The following is a 16,858-nucleotide window of genomic DNA, read 5'->3' on the forward strand; positions in this document are numbered from 1 at the left end:
GTATCAATTATATATTGCTGCATAATGAGTTACCCTAAAACTCAATGGCTTAAAACATTTCTTATCTCACAGTTTCTGTGAGTCAGAAATCCAAGGGAAGGCTTAACTGGGTCCTCTGGCTAAGGGTCTCTGACAAGGCTGAAGTCAAGATGCCGCCTGATGCCTCCTTCAGCTCAAAGCTTGACTGCTAATAACACTAGGAAGCAGAGTGGCATAACGTTTGACTTGTTGCTTGAGCCAATTGGAATAATTAAATAAGAATTGCATGGTCATTGGCAGGATTCCTTTCTCCTTGGCTGTTGGCTGGAACCTTCTCTCAGTTTTCGACACCTGGTTTTTCCCCAAGGCAGCTTATATGACAGATAGCTTTATCAGAGCAAAAAATGAGAAGAGCCAGAGAGAGACTGCAAGCAAGAAGGAAGTTGGTCTTTTGTAACCTCATCCCATTACTTTTGCTGTATTATATTCATTAGCGACAAGGCCAGCCCACACTCTAGAGAAGGGGGTTATGCGAGGGCATGTGTCAGGAGCTGGGAAGATGGGGCCATGCTAGAAGCTTTCTAGCATACCCCAACATGTACCCTGTGTTCTCACCTCACAAAACCACTAACATTCCCCGAAAATGAAAAATATGGTTTATAACCCGTCTTATATTTGTTCATTAATTCACTCATTCTAAAGGTATTCAAGTGGTACCTACTGTGAGCTAGGTAGTATCTCAAATGCTGGGGACAGAGCTGTGAACAAAATGGACAAAGCCCCTTGGAGCAGACACTCTAGTTGGAAGGGGACAGACAATAAATAAACTGCACACATAGTGTGACAGAAGGTGAGAAGTGATACAGGTAAGGTGCACAGTGGGGGTCAGTGGGTGAGCATGTCTTATATACAGTGGTTCAGGAAAACTTCTCTAAAAGCTGACCTCTAAGCAGAGACATGACAGAAGTGAGGGAGCCACTGTGAGAATATTTGTAGTCTATTTGCTATACTCAAGCACACTTTGGCACAAAGTTCTTTACTTACTTTTGCCCACACCTGTATATACTTAACATTTAATACAGTGCATAGATCTCACATTTTCTAATTACTTACTTAGAAAGATAACATCTGAAAAATACTTTCATCCCCAGATAAGGAAAGAGAAGTCAAATGGAATTTCTGGGAAGCAGGTCCATTGCCTGCCTAAAGTCAAACAACTTCAAAGAGCCTAGACTGGAGTCCAGGTCATGTCAACTTCATTGATTACATAAAGCCAGACTTCACCTGGCAGATCCTCTCCTGAGAGCCTCAAAGGGCATATGGTAAAGCACATACCTCAAACCATGAAATGAAGTGTTATCTTAGGAACCACACAGACCTCAATCAAGTGGCTGCAGATAGACAGAGGTGGTCTGACAGGGATTAACCCTGGGAGGAGGTCTCATTTATCTCAGTCTTTAGCCATACTCCCAGTGTAAAGACCCAGGATTTGGCTAAAGGGCACTTTGTCATTGCCTTCACTGCACACGCAGCCCAAGTTTCTCATATGACTGTGATACCTAGAAGTCACCTTCAGACGCCTTGGAAGGTCTATAGTAGGTAAACATAGATAAGCAAATGGGAATTAGTTCTATCAGGGAGAGAGAGGTCATCAGGAGTGACTGGGATGGGGGTGGAGGGCAGACTTTCCATAAAGAGAAGCCTATATAAGAGAAAGTAGAGAAATAATCCACTTAATAACACTGGGATTTTTTTTACTGGAGACTGGACAGAACAGGAGATAGAGGGATGGCCTGGTTTACCCTTTACCTCCTGAACCTTCTTTGGGCTTTGGCTGGGACCAGCACCCAGACCCGAAGCTCATGCTGTAAGTATAGTGTGTTTCCCGAGGATGTCAGGGAAACAGATACCCAAGGGACAGGCAGAAACCTCAGATACTGGTTTGCTGATAAGAAAGTGGTTAAAAAAGCAATCACTATAAGAGCTCCAAAATGGGTGAGCCATGGTGGGCATGTGTGGTTCATCTTTCCTGACTTAATAGTGAAAGTTCTTTAAGAGACAAATCTATGCATTTCATATAGAGAGAGATTGAAATACTGTTTCAGGAATGATGGCACACCCAGGGAATAACTGTTCTTACCAGGTACCTCTACTAGATCCCTTTTGGGTACTCACTGAGTCATATTGCAAATCTTTAATTTGTCATTACAAAATGAGATTTTTTAAAAATGGATGCAAGCCAAAACCGGTTTGGCTCAGTGGATAGAGCGTCAGCCTGCGGACTGAAAGGTCCCGGGTTCGATTCCGGTCAAGGGCATGTACCTTGGTTGCGGGCACATCCCCAGTAGGGGGTGTGCAGGAGGCAGCTGATCGATGTTTCTCTCTCATCGATGTTTCTAACTCTCTATCCCTCTCCCTTCCTCTCTGTAAAAAATCAATAAAATATATATTTAAAAAAATAAAAAAAAAAAAAAAAAAAAAAAAAAAAAAAAAAAAATAAAAATGGATGCAAGAAAAACAATGATTTGGGGGCGGGGAGGAATGTGCTAGACATAATGTGTCCATGAGCCATATTGCTTGAAGTTGTTAAATGAGAAATCACTTCCTTAAAAGATAAAAAGTATTTGACAAGATATAGGGACTAATTGGCCTCAGAAGAAAATCTCAATATTTTCTCCATTTCTCTTTAGTAATTAGCCCTGAGAAGCATCACTGATTATTGAAATGCTAATCCTGTCTTCTCCTAAAAGACCCAGGGAACATGTTTCTGGGAAGAGGGAATGAGGGTGAGGGGTTTTGTAAATGGTTTGTCTCTTCTCAGCTGTTCCCCCAGCACAGCAGCCCTTGGTTAACAGTATGCAAGTGCTTATGGAGAACTCTGTGATCAACTCAATCTACCCCAACCCCAGCGTCCTGATTGCCATGAACCTGGTTGGACCCTACAACCTGGAGGCCCAGAAGCTCCTGACTCGCCAGCTCATGGCCATTGACACAGCTGGTGAGAAGTCCAAGCCTTTCCATCCACATGCTCCCTGAATCCTGCACACTGTTCACCACCCCAGATCCCAACTCCCAATCCCCATCTCCCAAACACCTTTCCCAACATATCTGGAAAACACATGGAAAGATCTGTGTATGAAGTTGGGACATTCATAGAGGAGTGCACTAATGCAGAAGGAGCTCTAGACTAGATGGAAAAACAGTGGGCTTCTAGTTCTGGCTCTGCCACTTATTAACCCTGACCTTGAACAGTCTATCCTGCTTAAGGTCATTTTTCTCATTTGCAAAATGCAGATGATTCTAATAACAATAACGCTAATAGTAATCACAACAAGGATAATAATAATCAAATCTCTGTTCTGCTCCCTCACAGGAGTTGCCTTGAATCTCAAGTTATAAAATAAAGTTAAAATTATTTTACACCTGGCTAGTGTTGCTCAGTGGTTGGGCATCGACCTGTGAACCAGGAAGTCACAGTTTGATTCCCAGTCAGGGCACATGCCCAGGTTGTGGGCTCAATCCCCAGTGTGGGGCGTGTAGGAGGCAGCTGATCAATGATTCTCTCTCATCATTGATATTTCTATCTATCTCTCCCTTTCCCTTCCTCTCTGAAATCAAGAAAAATATATTTTAAAAAATTATTTTGCAACTATAAATTTTCATATGTGAATTTGTATGGGAGTTCTTGATGCTTTTCTAAAGAAAAACACTGTGGATTCTTGGAGTTCTCAAGTCACATAGAGGCCACTGGATTAAATGTTCCTTAAGTATTTTTTCCATACTTCTTTCCTTAAGAATTAAGACAGATTAAAAAAAAATCACACTATTTTAAAAATTCAAAATGATCTGGAAAGAAGCAGAGAGTTCAGCTCTGGCCCCTGGTGCTTTCTCTTGCCTGAAAATACCTTTAACTATTTTGTTCTCTGCTCTGCAGATATGACCATTGGTCAGCTCGCACTCACCATCATGGCCCTGACCTCCTCCTGCCGAGACCCTGGGAATAAAGTATCCACTCTACAGAGACAAATGGAGACCTGGGCACCTTCAAGTAAGACCTCGTCGGAAGCGAGAGGAGAGTGAGGCAAATGGTCCTTCCTGAGAATTTTACACCTAGAAAGAAAAGCGTAGGAGAGTGGAAAGTTAGGAAAGAGACAAGGTATCTCCACTCAAGTTCCCTCTGCTAATTCCATAGGTGAGTTACTCACTTCCAATCCAAAATGAACCAGAAAAGATCAGTAGCCCAGGGCCACAGCCTTACCATGCCATCACGTGGCTGGAGACAGCACCAACCCTTTTATTCCATTCTCATGCCAGAGAAATATAGATGGGATCTTTAGCCAATATGGCATCTTTCTTTTTGGAAAGGTTTTCCAACAATGTCTATTTAAAAGGTTTGGCATTTCTTATCTCACAAATGTCCTCATTGTGGTGAATGTTAGTCTTATGTAGGCCCTCTATCCTCTCCCAAGGCCCCAACGCTGAGGCTTCAAGCTTCTATGGGCCCAGTCTGGCGATCTTGGCACTGTGCCAGAAGAACCCTGAGACAACCTTACCAATAGCAGCCCGTTTTGCCAAGACCCTGCTGGCCACTTCCTCTCCCTTCAATGTAGGTGAGTTGGTCGCCACTTTCAAACTGCCCTGAGTTGGGAACATTGAGGGCACTGAATGGTGGGGCTAGAGGGAAAGTAGGAGGGGGCAGAGCTGGGGATCATGAAAATGTCTGTAGAGGGGAGTATTTAACAAATATTTGTTGGACATGTGAATTAAGGAATAAATGAAAGGTAGATGGTAAAACCTAGACAATACTTGAAATGTCTGGCAGTTACAGACTCTCCATTGGGAGCAATTAAACATGTCACCCAGGTCAGGTTTGTTCCCAGGCAAATTATTAAATCTACATCTAGACTCAGATCTACCATGAACCCTCTCTTTTATCACTAGTGATGCTTCCACATTCTATTCTTCTCAATTCTTCTCCTTAGAAATTCAAATATGCTCTATTAAACAGCTACTTTCTGAACCCTAAGCCCACCGTGCTCCCCTTCAAGGACACAGTGGAACCGTCTTGTCCCTTCATTCTGCAAACATGGCTGCTTGTGAATGAAAGCTTTGCCTCTATAACACTATTTCCTTCTTGGGCCCATCCTTCTGCATCTAATGATCCCTTCTCTGTATAATGTCCCTCATTCATGGTCATTTTTCTCCTCTGCCACTCTCTACCAGTGGTTCTCAACCTTTCTAATGCCGCGACCCTTTAATACAGTTCCTCATGTTGTGGTGACCTCCAACCATAAAATTATTTTTGTTGCTACTTCATAACTAATTTTGCTACTGTTAATGAATCGTAATGTAAATATCTGTGTTTTCCGATGATCTTAGACTCTACAGCAGCGGTTCTCAACCTGTGGGTCGCGACAGGTTGAGAACCACTAGCAGGGTCGCCTAAGACCATCTGAAGAGTAAAGGAGATAATGCACCTAGTATGCAGTAAGTTATCCATATGCAGATAAATGTTAGTTGTTCATATTGTTGTGGTTGTAGTTCTCTTATCCCCATATGATTCACAGACACTGGAGCAATGGTGACCTTGGCTCTGACCTGTATGTACAACAAGATCCCTGTAGGATCAGAGGAAGGTTACAGAACACTATTTGGTCAGGTACTAAAGGATACTGTGGAGGATATCAGCATGAGGATCAAAGACAATGGAATCATTGGGGACATCTACAGTACTGGGCTTGCCATGCAGGTAAACATATTAATGATGCTCTTCATTGGGTCCATGCCAATTAGACTGGATTGTAGGATCAAGAGACCAGGCTTCTTCTAAAGTCTCTGGGAAAAACCAACTAGTGTGACCTAAGATAGATTCCTTGTGGTGCCTGTGCCTCAGTTTCTCTACTGGTAAAATGCTGGTAAGTGTTAATTCCTCCCTCACTTACCCTCTTCCAGAGTAAAGTGTGAAAACAAATCTACATGAACTCTTTTCCCTTCCTTGGGTAAACAAAAACAAAACAAATAAATCCAAGAAAATTATATATTATTAATAATGAAAGTTTGTTCATAATAATTATAGACTAAGGAAATTTAATGTATAAAAATAAAGAGATTAAAATAGGTTCTCAAAAAAATATTGAGCTTTCTAATTCCACCTTGCCTATCAAGTGTTCTTTTTTCAGCCCTTTATCTCGATCCCCCCCCCCCAAAAAAAGGATGGGCTTGTATTCAAAATGTTAATTAAAATAATCTAATCAATATGCTAATGCTTTCAAGGCTCACATCAAATCTTTGTCAAGCTTTATTTCAATCTTGATCTGATTTTCATCTCACAAAGAGCTCTAATAAATGGTGGAGCCACATGTGTCAGGTAACCAAGTCCATACTTCCCTTGTATAGATTCCTGGAGTTGGATTACATAACATGCTGCTTGATTAGGGTTGATTAAAGCAGCATCCTCCCATGGAAAGCACACCAATTATAATGGGGAGAGATAAGCAACTAGAGTCAGAAACTAAAGGGTCATCTATGGCCAAATCCTCTATTCCAAACTAAAAAGTTTGTGCTTCAAAGTCTCAAAATACCCAGTCTCTATGTCAATGGAATTTGCTGTACAACAAAATGTTGTTTGTTACCATGGCTGAAACATATGAGGCCAATCCCAGGGCTCAGGTCTAGAAAGCTTTGTGGAAGAACAAAAGCAGTGCAAAGGGATAGAAAATGTGTTTTAGTTATGACTCACTTAAAATAAACTTGCTTCACCTAACGTAAGACAGAGAAGTATTTTGTTATGGCTAATTTGGTTAATGAATTCTGTTTGGGATTTTATCATTTGCAGGGTATAATCTGATAAACTGTTCCTGAGAATTATTAAAGCTATTTCTATGAAAAGGCAAGACTGCATCCATATGCAGATAACAGGTTATGTGAATTTCTTGTCAGTTATAATAAAAAGCTTCCTCCTGCCTCACTTATGGCCCAATTTTGGAGTTGAATCAAAATATATAACCTTTTTCTAATCTAAAATGTTCTAGTACAAAAAAACCAAAGGCCTTGGGAGCTATAATAACTTGGGTTTAAATCTGCCATCACTTTAGCAAATAATTGAATTTATCTGAATTTTATTTTTCCTCATAATAACAAGGTTGCAAAGGTATAAAAACAAATCACAGGCACAATGTGGTGTGCAATGATTGTTGGTGGTTTCTCCCAGCAGAAGAGTGGTGACATTGAGCTTATGATTCAGCCCTCACTCACCTTCTTCCAGGGTATCAGTACCCTTCAATGGCCTGAGCCACCCACATTGCTTCCCAAAGGCACTCATGAGACATTTCCTCTGTTCCGGAATTTTTCTTCTTTCTTCCATCAATATGCTTAGGCTTTCAAGGCTCCTCAAATAGAAACTTAACTTGAAAAGGACCTGACCTTCCTCATGCAAAGTTATTGATGAATTCTCACAGTGTTACTCCTCTCTAGAGTGTTGGTGTTGGTAGTTTATCCCAAGGGGCTCCATCTTACTTAGTGGGATTTGGGAGTTGAATATGGAAAGTGAACAAGATAAGGTTGGTGAGGAGTACCCATGGGATGCCTAAACCAAACTGCCCTATAAAGAGCCACAGCTCATGGTTGATGAGGTTAACAGTGATGGTTGTGCCTTTCCAAACTATTTAATTGCTCATACTAATGCCTCACAGAGGCATTTCTGACACCTTTTTCCTTTCTCCCATTTCCCATCTCAAGCTTCAGGTAAACTGATCATCAGCAATTTCAGTCCATTAACAGGCTCTGGTGACCATGGCCAGCACAATCCTAAAGGGAGGGAAGTGGTAACGAAGTGGTAACTTACTATTTCACATAAACTGGGATGTCCAAGTGCCAGGAACCAATTCCAGCATGTAATAATTACAAGAGTTTCATCAAAAGGTTGGTGAAGCTTGGTGGGCTCAACAAGGGTGAGCCACATATGTAGTTTACCTGTTGGAAAGGCTAAATAGCACTTCCCCCAAACCTGAATAGATATTGTTTGCTGCCAGACAGCTCAGAGCATTTTATTGCCTCCTGTTAACCAAACACCTGAACAGCTGTAGGCTATTCCCCAACCTGATAATACCCTTTGATACCCTACCCTTTGAAGTGTATGTCTCCACCTTGCCTTAGGGCAAATTGTGTTAATAAAAGCAGGGTCCTGAGTCTAGGTAGTAGTCTTCGGTTCCTTTAGCTGAAGATCCTCTGACCCCTAATGCCTTTCAAGATTATCTTTCGTCTTTGGACTCCTTAATCTACACATCAGCCCCTTTCTCCAGAATGCTGAACCCTTTGTAAGGCTAGGACAAGAATCCCGGCATCCAAGGATGGATTAGGCGATTTCAGAATTCATCAAAATAAAGGACTCCAATCAGGATATCAGGGACCACTCTTTTTTTCATGTCTCAGCCCTGGTTTTTGCCATTCATTCCTGCTCCTTGGCTTCTTCCAAGTGGCCAAAAAAGATGGTAACTAACAACTCAATGCTTACTTAGTTGGTACCAGCTAAATAACCCCAGTAGGGAAACAAAATGCTTCTCTCAATGTCTGTTTATCAGGGAAGAACTTCGATTAGTGCATGTGTCCACCAATCACTGTCACCAAGAGGATGACATTCCATAATTATCCCAGCACAGTACATGAGTCCACCACTGGCAAGAGTGATGGAGCCTCTGGGTGACAGTCCCAACATGATCAAAAGTGTGGGGAGAGTACACCAAAGGGTGTGCAGGACAACACAAATCAAAAGAGATCTACTATGTTTGGATGTCCAAGACTGAAGCTCCCCTGGAGCTTGCTTTGCCCAGCTCTTGCCCTCATTCTCTGTGCAAGAACTGTTAGTAAATATAGCAGCCCTAATAGTGTTCCCAGAATCTAAGTGTGTGGCTAGTATGTGACAGACACTGAGCTAAATGGTGGGAATGCAGCCGTGAACAAGACAGATGTTCCTAAGCAGCTTCAGTTTGGACTCTGGGTGATCAAAGAGATTAATAATCAAGTGTATCCCTTATAAAACAAGCCTAATCTATCTCTATCTGTGTGTGTGTGTGTGTGTGTGTGTGTGTGTGTGTGTGTGTGTGTGTGTGTGTGTTTTCCAGGCTCTCTCCGTGACACCTAAACAATCTAACAAAGAATGGAACTGCAAGAAGACTATGGATGCAGTACTTAATGAGATTAAGCTGGGAAAATTTTACAACCCCATGTCCATTGCCCAAATCCTCCCTTCCCTGAAAGGGAAGACATACCTAGATGTGCCCCTCACGTCTTGCAGCCCTGGTAAGAACTCTTAACATCTGTCTTTCCTCATGTCATAAACGGACAACTTATATCAGGAATGTTATGTGGGATCAATTTTAAGTGGTATATAGGCTTTTTTATGTCCATTACTTCCATGTAGGCAGAACCACATCTGGCTTCCAATCCTCAAGAGTTATGTGATAACACACAGCCATATACCATCCTGCACTCAGAATTCAGTCCTCATGTCCACTTCATTCAACACACATTTAGTGATAACCTACTGTGAGTAAAGCATTTTGTGAAATAGAGAGGGAGGATCCATGGTCCTAACAATCAAATAACATATCACTTCATTCATTTGACAAATGTACCAAATATGCACTATCTTAGCATATCTTCTCTGTACAAATCCAGCTGACAAATATGTAGACAAAAACTACAATATTTGGAGGAATGAAGTAATTATTAAATAGAAATAGAAGACATATATAGTGCAAAAGCAAAGAAAGTGTAATCAATCACTGTCTTCATCTGGGAGGCTTAGGAAAAGAACAGAGTTGACATTTCAGGCAAGTCTTAAAGCTCTAAATATGAACCCTTGGTGCTCAAAGCACACCATATGGATGGGGTAGAACCCTGGCACACAACCTTTTTATTTGAAATATCCTTATTTTGCCCAATTACAAATATAATACAGAGATACAATGCAGAAATATGCATTTAGAAACTGGGAGTCCTGCATAAAAATTATATCACTCCAGACATAACTAATATTTGGATTTAGTTTTCTCCAACTCTTCTTTCTACTCAAATACTAAAATAAATATTATTCATGTTATGTTGTATGGGCTTCCTAAGATAAGCAGAGATTAATAAACCCTTTTTCTATCTCAGAACAGAATCTATAATCAAATAACCTAATCCCAATCATACCAGATATAGCCACATTCTCCTAACCTTAGGCTTCTTCCTATTGATTTCCCAGCTTTAACCAGGTGACAGTGGAGTTCCCTCCCAGGATTCCACAATAGCTGCCCAGGTATTTTGTTAAATAGTCTGAAATGTACTACCTTTGCTTCCATTCTTAGGGTTAACAACAACAACAAACATACAACTTAACAATGAGTGCCGTGTAAAATACATGACTTAGGGCTCTCAATCCTCCCTTCAAGTTACAAATTCTTTTAATAAAATAAATGTCCATTGTACAACTATCTGTCATTTCTTCAACTACAATCAGTTCTCTAGAATGGAAATGAGAGCTTCATTGTGAACATTCTACAAACTCATTGCCATTTCATGAAATGTTTACTGGGACGGGTTTCCGACAACAGAGATTTTGCCCCTTTAATACAAACCCTATTGTGGTTAATAATTTTGGCCTCTTTGCTCTTCACAGATCCTGAGGTACATCCAACTCTACCCAACCATCCTAGTCCTGTCCCCACCATGGCATCCAACATCACTGTCAAATACACTATCAATAACCAGCTGAGGGGAGTGGAGCTGCTCTTCAATTTCACCATAGATGTTAGTGTGAAAAGTGGGTCTGTGCTACTTGTGGTCCTAGAAGAAGCACAACGCAAAAATTCCACATTCAAGTGAGCACTACAAGTGGCATTCGCCATTCTTTCTGAGCCTAACCTGAATTACCATTTTTGCTCTCTCTTTCCTTCATTTACTTACTCTTTTTCCTTCTCATAATATAACAGATTTTTATTTAAATGGCCCCTTGAGAGCCTGCAATTTCTCATGAAAAATTACATCATCCAAATCAATATATGATAGAATTTTTTTAAAAGGAATTCAAAGGAGAGAGAGTCCATTGTGGATTAGAACAGTCAAGAAGCTCGTGGCTTTGGACCACATTCAAAGAATAAGTACCATCCAGGAAAATATGAGAGAGTAGCATTTAGAAAGAGGGAATGATTAGAACAAAGAATTCAAGACTGGAATGGGAAAGGAATTCAAGGTCAATGAGTAAGCCAGCTTGATTAGAGCAGAGAATTTGAGATTTAATTGAATCTGGAAGGATAGATTTGGTGGTTTTGTAAAAAGCTTGAAATACCACACTAAGGAGGTTGGACTTCATATTGCAGAGAAGTACTGCAAGATTTTGAATATGAAAAGCCATGTTGTAAAATGTTAAATGCTGGGGCATAAGAGACTATAGTAATGAAGCTGTAAAGTGATGAAGACTGCCTCTAGTATAAATGGACTCATAGCAAGGAAGAGTCACAGGGCTCTGCGTACAGGATATGGAGGTCAAGAGAAAGAAGCTTCAGCACTATTGACAGGAGTATCAGGAAGAGAGAGAAACATAATTCCTCTAGGTATTTTTAATTGTGGGTGTTTGAAAGAGAAACATCAGGAAGCTTTTGGAGGTATAAAGGAAGTTCTAGAAAAAGAGGTCAGTACAGGCAAAAGAGATCGGGTAGAGGTGATGATCCAAGTTAAAAAACTGCACAGTCCTAGCCGATTTGACTCAATGGGTGGAGCATAGGCCTGTGGACCACTGATTTTTCTTTTGCTGACTATGAATGTAATAAAAATACACAGAGTAGAAATTTTGAGGAAGAAAAAGCATAGAGGAAAAAACCTCTTTAGTTCATCCACAATATATTCACTGTTACTGCTTTTTATAATTTTGTAGGTGTTTTTTCTATACATATTACAAAGGGTCCCCGGTTTGATTCCAGTCAAGGGCATAATTAGATATGCCTTTTGTTTTTGTTGAGAGTATTGTATCTGTGCAGTTCTTTTTGTTTGTTTGTTTGTTTTGTTTTGTTAATACTCACCCAAGGATATTTTTCCATTTTTGGGAGAGTGGGAGAGAGAGGGAAAGACAGATAGAAACATCAACGTGAGAGAAACACATTGATTGGTTGCCTCTTGCAAGAGCCCTGACCAAGGCCCAGGCCGGAGAGTGCCTGCAACCAAGGTACATGCCCTTGACTGGAATCAAACCCAGGACCCTTTGTAATATGCATAGAAAAAACACCTACAAAATTATAAAAAGCAGCAACAGTGAATATATTGTGGATGAACTAAAGAGGTTTTATTTCCTCTATGCTTATTCCCATTTTATAGACAGAACCATTTAGGCCCAAAGAAGTTAAGTAATATTCCTAAAGTCATATAATGTGTAATTAATAGAGTTGAGATCTGAACCATTAAACTTCTCTGTCTTCTATAGACAAGTCAGGGGGAAAAATTGCACCTCAAGAATACTTAATTTTCAAACAACCCTCTGAATATACTTTACTTCTCTGAGCTTACCTTTAATTTTGCCTGATTTTTCCTTTTCAGACTATGAATGTAATAAAAATACACATTGTAGAAATTTTGAGGAAGAAAAACCATAAAGGAAACAAAACCTCTATAGTCCATCCACAATATAATCACTGTTGCTGTTTTTTATAATTTTATAGGTGTTTTTTTCTATGCATATTACAAATAGTTGTGATCCACTATAGATGTGGGATGAGTATTTTATATAAAATTTGTATCCCACATTTTCACTTACCATTATTACATAAGCCTTTTCCCATGTCACTGGAAATTGTTGAAAAATACAGTTTTCATAACTGCAAATTACATAATGTTGGATATTCATTCCATCACTTACCTAATTACTAGTATTTGCCCATTGTTGCACATTTACATATTTAATTTGCTTATTAATGATTATCTTTTAAATCCTTTCATTTAAGTCCAAGTGATTTCATATTTATTAGTCATTTACATTTTCTCTTTTAAGCATGATTTTATCTGATCTTTAACGCACTTAAATACCTTTGTCCCTTCATCTTACCCTCCTTAACCTGGATTACAAATAAACAGACCTAAAGTAAAGTGTTAATCATATATATGATTTTATTCTTACAGATTTGAAACCACAATGACATCGTGGGGCCCTATTGTCTCTTCTATCAACAATATTGCTGAAAATGTGAATCACAAGACATATTGGCAGTTCCTTAGTGGCAAGACACCTTTGAATGAAGGTTAGAGAATAAAAGAAATGGGGACATTTCCTCCATAGGTTGAAGGCTACATTATTTAATTTCCTTATTTAATTAGTTCATTAATTTGATCAGTAAATACTAAGTGATAGATGATAGATAATTGGTAAGTGATAAATGATAGATAGATGGTGGATAGAAAAATAGATAAATATATAGATACATGTTAGCTGGTTGATAAATGATATAATGATGATAGATGATAGATAGATAGATAGATAGATAGATAGATAGATAGATAGATAGGTAGATAGATAGGTAGATAGATAGACAGATAGAATGAGTAGCTATTTTAAAAGGCTTTTAAAAAAATCAAGAATCCTAACTCCATTCTGGGAAAATACCCAGTGAACAAGAAAAGTGGAGTAATCTACTTAAAACAATAAGGGCTGAAGAAGGAAAAAGCAAATAATGTGAGAGAGACAAAAAGAAAAGACGGAAAACAGTGAATTCATAGCCAGTAGTAAACAATATGAAGGATAGAATAATCACCATTTGTGTAGAGATGTTACATTTTCTTGTTTCATACATCCATTTTGTAGGTATTAGTGAATCTCTTTTTACAGAGAAAGGAACTATGTCTTAGAGACATGAAAGGGACTTGTAAAAAGGCACATGTCTAGCGTGTGACAGAGCAGAGAGTCAAGCCCAGGAAGAGTGTGCTTCATTAGTATACCACAGATTCACTCAAAATTCATTCTTCACCTTTTTTGCTGTATGCATTTCTTTTTAAATCTCCAAAGAACATCTGTATGTGCATTTTGTGTGGGAAAAGAAGGATGAATAAATCAACAAGTTCAGCAAAACTTAAACATTCTTTAAAATGTTAGCATAAAAACTAAAATATCCTGTAAGGGCAGTGGTATATGGTTTTGTCTAAGGATGACGTTACCTAGTTAATCTGATATTGTCACCATGTAGAGAGATGTGAAGCCAACTAAAGTCATAGCAGAGCCAAGACTGGGCTCTGTTAAGATGCTTCAATATCCAAGATGACAATGGGAGAGATGTTTTCTGAGAGTCTATCATGTACTAACAAAATCTGGCCAATAGGAATTTGTGGGATTGCAGCAAAGCATATTAATAAGGATCTTAGAGTCATATGAGCCTTGATTAAAAGCTCTTTCTCTTATTTAATAGCTGCATCAGGCAAGTAATGAATCTTCTCTGAGCTGGTTCCCACAGTCACAAAATGGAAATAGTAATAAACATTTATTGGATTATTGTGAGGATTAGCAATAATGTGTTTAAAATGAGTAAGTGCAATGTCTTTTGCAAAGCCTGTGTTTAAAAAATGCTAATTTATTGTTATTAGTTCCCTGCCACCTTCATGTCAAGAATTGCCTGACTTAAGCAGGTTTACTCTCATGCATGCCAATTATTATTCTACTTTGAAGGAAGGGATAGTAAACAGAAAGGCCTCAGAGATGTAAAAAGATTTGGGCCTGGATTGTCATTCTTTCTGATGATGGGCTTCTTGAAAACTGATCATCAGTATTGTCACCATCTTAGCTTTCCTGCTCTAAAAGACAAGAATTCTCAACAAAATCAAAAGTTAATATAAGTTCCTGCCCTGAATGCTCTAAATCTGGCTTAAATACATCATTTTGATAATAACAACCATTAATTGAACACTTATCATGTGTCTGGTACAATATTAGGCACCTAATATTCATTATTTGTAATCCAGGATAAATATTATTTGTGCAATTTTATATATGAGGCTCACACAATTTAAGGGCTTGCTCAAAGACATGCTCCCTATGGCCACCTAGAGCCTGCAAACAAGGACTCCCTAAATTTTAATTCAATGCTCCTTCCATACTCACCAAGCTACCCATTTTGCTCTACAATGATTTTACTTCTCTAACAATGGCCTGATCCTTTGGGAGGTGTGGGTAGTTATATGTACCATGGTGATCTCTGTTACTCTCTGCTTGTTTTCAGGAGTTGCTGACTATATACCTTTCAATCATGAGCACATCACAGCTAATTTCACCCAGTATTAAGGACAACGTGAGTTCAGATTCTATTGAATATATCCAAAGGATGGTTGGAATGCTACGGTCATACCATATTCCTGGTTCAAAAACAAAACAAAACAAAATGTGGAAACCATATGTAGAATAAATGATGATGCAAACTTCTCTAGAGTTGTACCATCTGTGACTCATGAAAACAAAGTTCGGCTTCTCAAGGCAGTTACTACCAGTCATCATTTAAACCTAGGGTGAGGGAGATGGAAGAACCCAGTTGATATTTTTGGAGATCATTCTGACTTTCTTCTTTAATATATATATATATATATATATATATATATATATATATATATATATTTGATTTTAGAGAGAGTAAGGGAGAGGGATAGAGATAGATGGAAACGTCCATGAGAGAGAAATATCGAGACATTGATTAGCTGCCTCCTGCACGCCCCTACTGGGGATCCAGCCTGTAACCTGGGCATATGCCCTGACTGGGAATTGAACCGTGACTTCATGGTTCATGGGCTGATGCTCAATGACTGAGCCACACTGGCCAGGCCTGAGCTTCTTGATTAATTAACACACTCCTTTATTTACACAAATGAAATGATATATTTTAAAACTCCTATTTTTGTTTAACATACCAAGTACTCCTTTTCTAATCACAAAGTGTAAACTTATGTATATACATATATACATACATGAAATGGCAAGAATTACTTCATATGAGATGCCCAGATAGTTCAGAATGAAGCAAATTATATTAATGTCATAACTCTCCCCTTCCATTTTTAGTATTTGTTCTGGCAAAATCAAGTTTAAAAGGTATATTTTTATATAATTTATATATAAACTAGAGGCCCAGTGCACGAAATTCGTGCACTCAGGGGATATCCCTCAGCCTGACCTGCACCCTCTCACAGTCCAGCTGTGAGCCTGGCTTCTGGCTGAGCAGTGCTCCTCCTATGGGAGTGCACTGACCACCAAGGGGCAGCTCCTGTGTTGAGTGTCTGCCCCCTGGTGGTCAGTGCACATCATAGTGACCAGTCATTCCACCGTTTGGTCAATTTGCATATTAGCCTTTTATTATATAGGATATACATTTAATATAAATGTAACTTGTATTTAATATAAAAGTTAATAATACATTTTATACATTAAATGTAGATATACTCTATATCTATAATCCCACTTCATATCCTATATAATAAAAGGGCACAGGCCAGGCTGAGGAAACCCCCCTCCCCCCCCCAGTGCACGAATGTCGAGCACCTGGCCTCTAGTATAATATATATATAATTTTATATATTAAATGTAAATATATCTATAAGCCCATGATATATGTTGCTATGTGTATATATGAAAGCTTTCAAAGACAGTCAAAACCCTAATCTCTGCTGGTAGGAGTCAACACTGATAAGGATATGAAAATTTATATCATAAACACCTACTAGTAAAATGTACCTAACTTTGACTCCAAAAAAAATCCCAATTCTGAAAGTTATATGAAGGGAAGGATCATAAGTGGACACAGATATACAAGAGTCAACATGATGGGACAATTAGAGAATGAACCTTAGATATGCAGCCTCAATACACCTCTTAGTGCTG

General features: G+C 39.0%; 1 protein-coding gene across 1 annotated transcript; it reads left to right on the forward strand.

The window, feature by feature from the left end:
• Window positions 1-1,767: 1,767 nt before the first annotated feature.
• CBLIF (cobalamin binding intrinsic factor) lies at window positions 1,768-15,274 on the forward strand (the record flags this gene model as incomplete). The annotated part of the gene is made up of 9 exons (XM_080640851.1): window positions 1,768-1,846; window positions 2,801-2,977; window positions 3,914-4,027; window positions 4,449-4,589; window positions 5,547-5,728; window positions 9,099-9,276; window positions 10,640-10,841; window positions 13,129-13,247; window positions 15,213-15,274. The coding sequence occupies 9 exons, from the start codon at window positions 1,768-1,770 to the stop codon at window positions 15,272-15,274; spliced, it is 1,254 nt and encodes a 417-aa protein (XP_080496977.1).
• Window positions 15,275-16,858: the final 1,584 nt, after the last annotated feature.

The sequence above is a fragment of the Plecotus auritus genome (assembly GCF_963455305.1).
Source record: "Plecotus auritus genome assembly, chromosome: 9".
Taxonomy (NCBI): Eukaryota; Metazoa; Chordata; class Mammalia; order Chiroptera; family Vespertilionidae; genus Plecotus; species Plecotus auritus.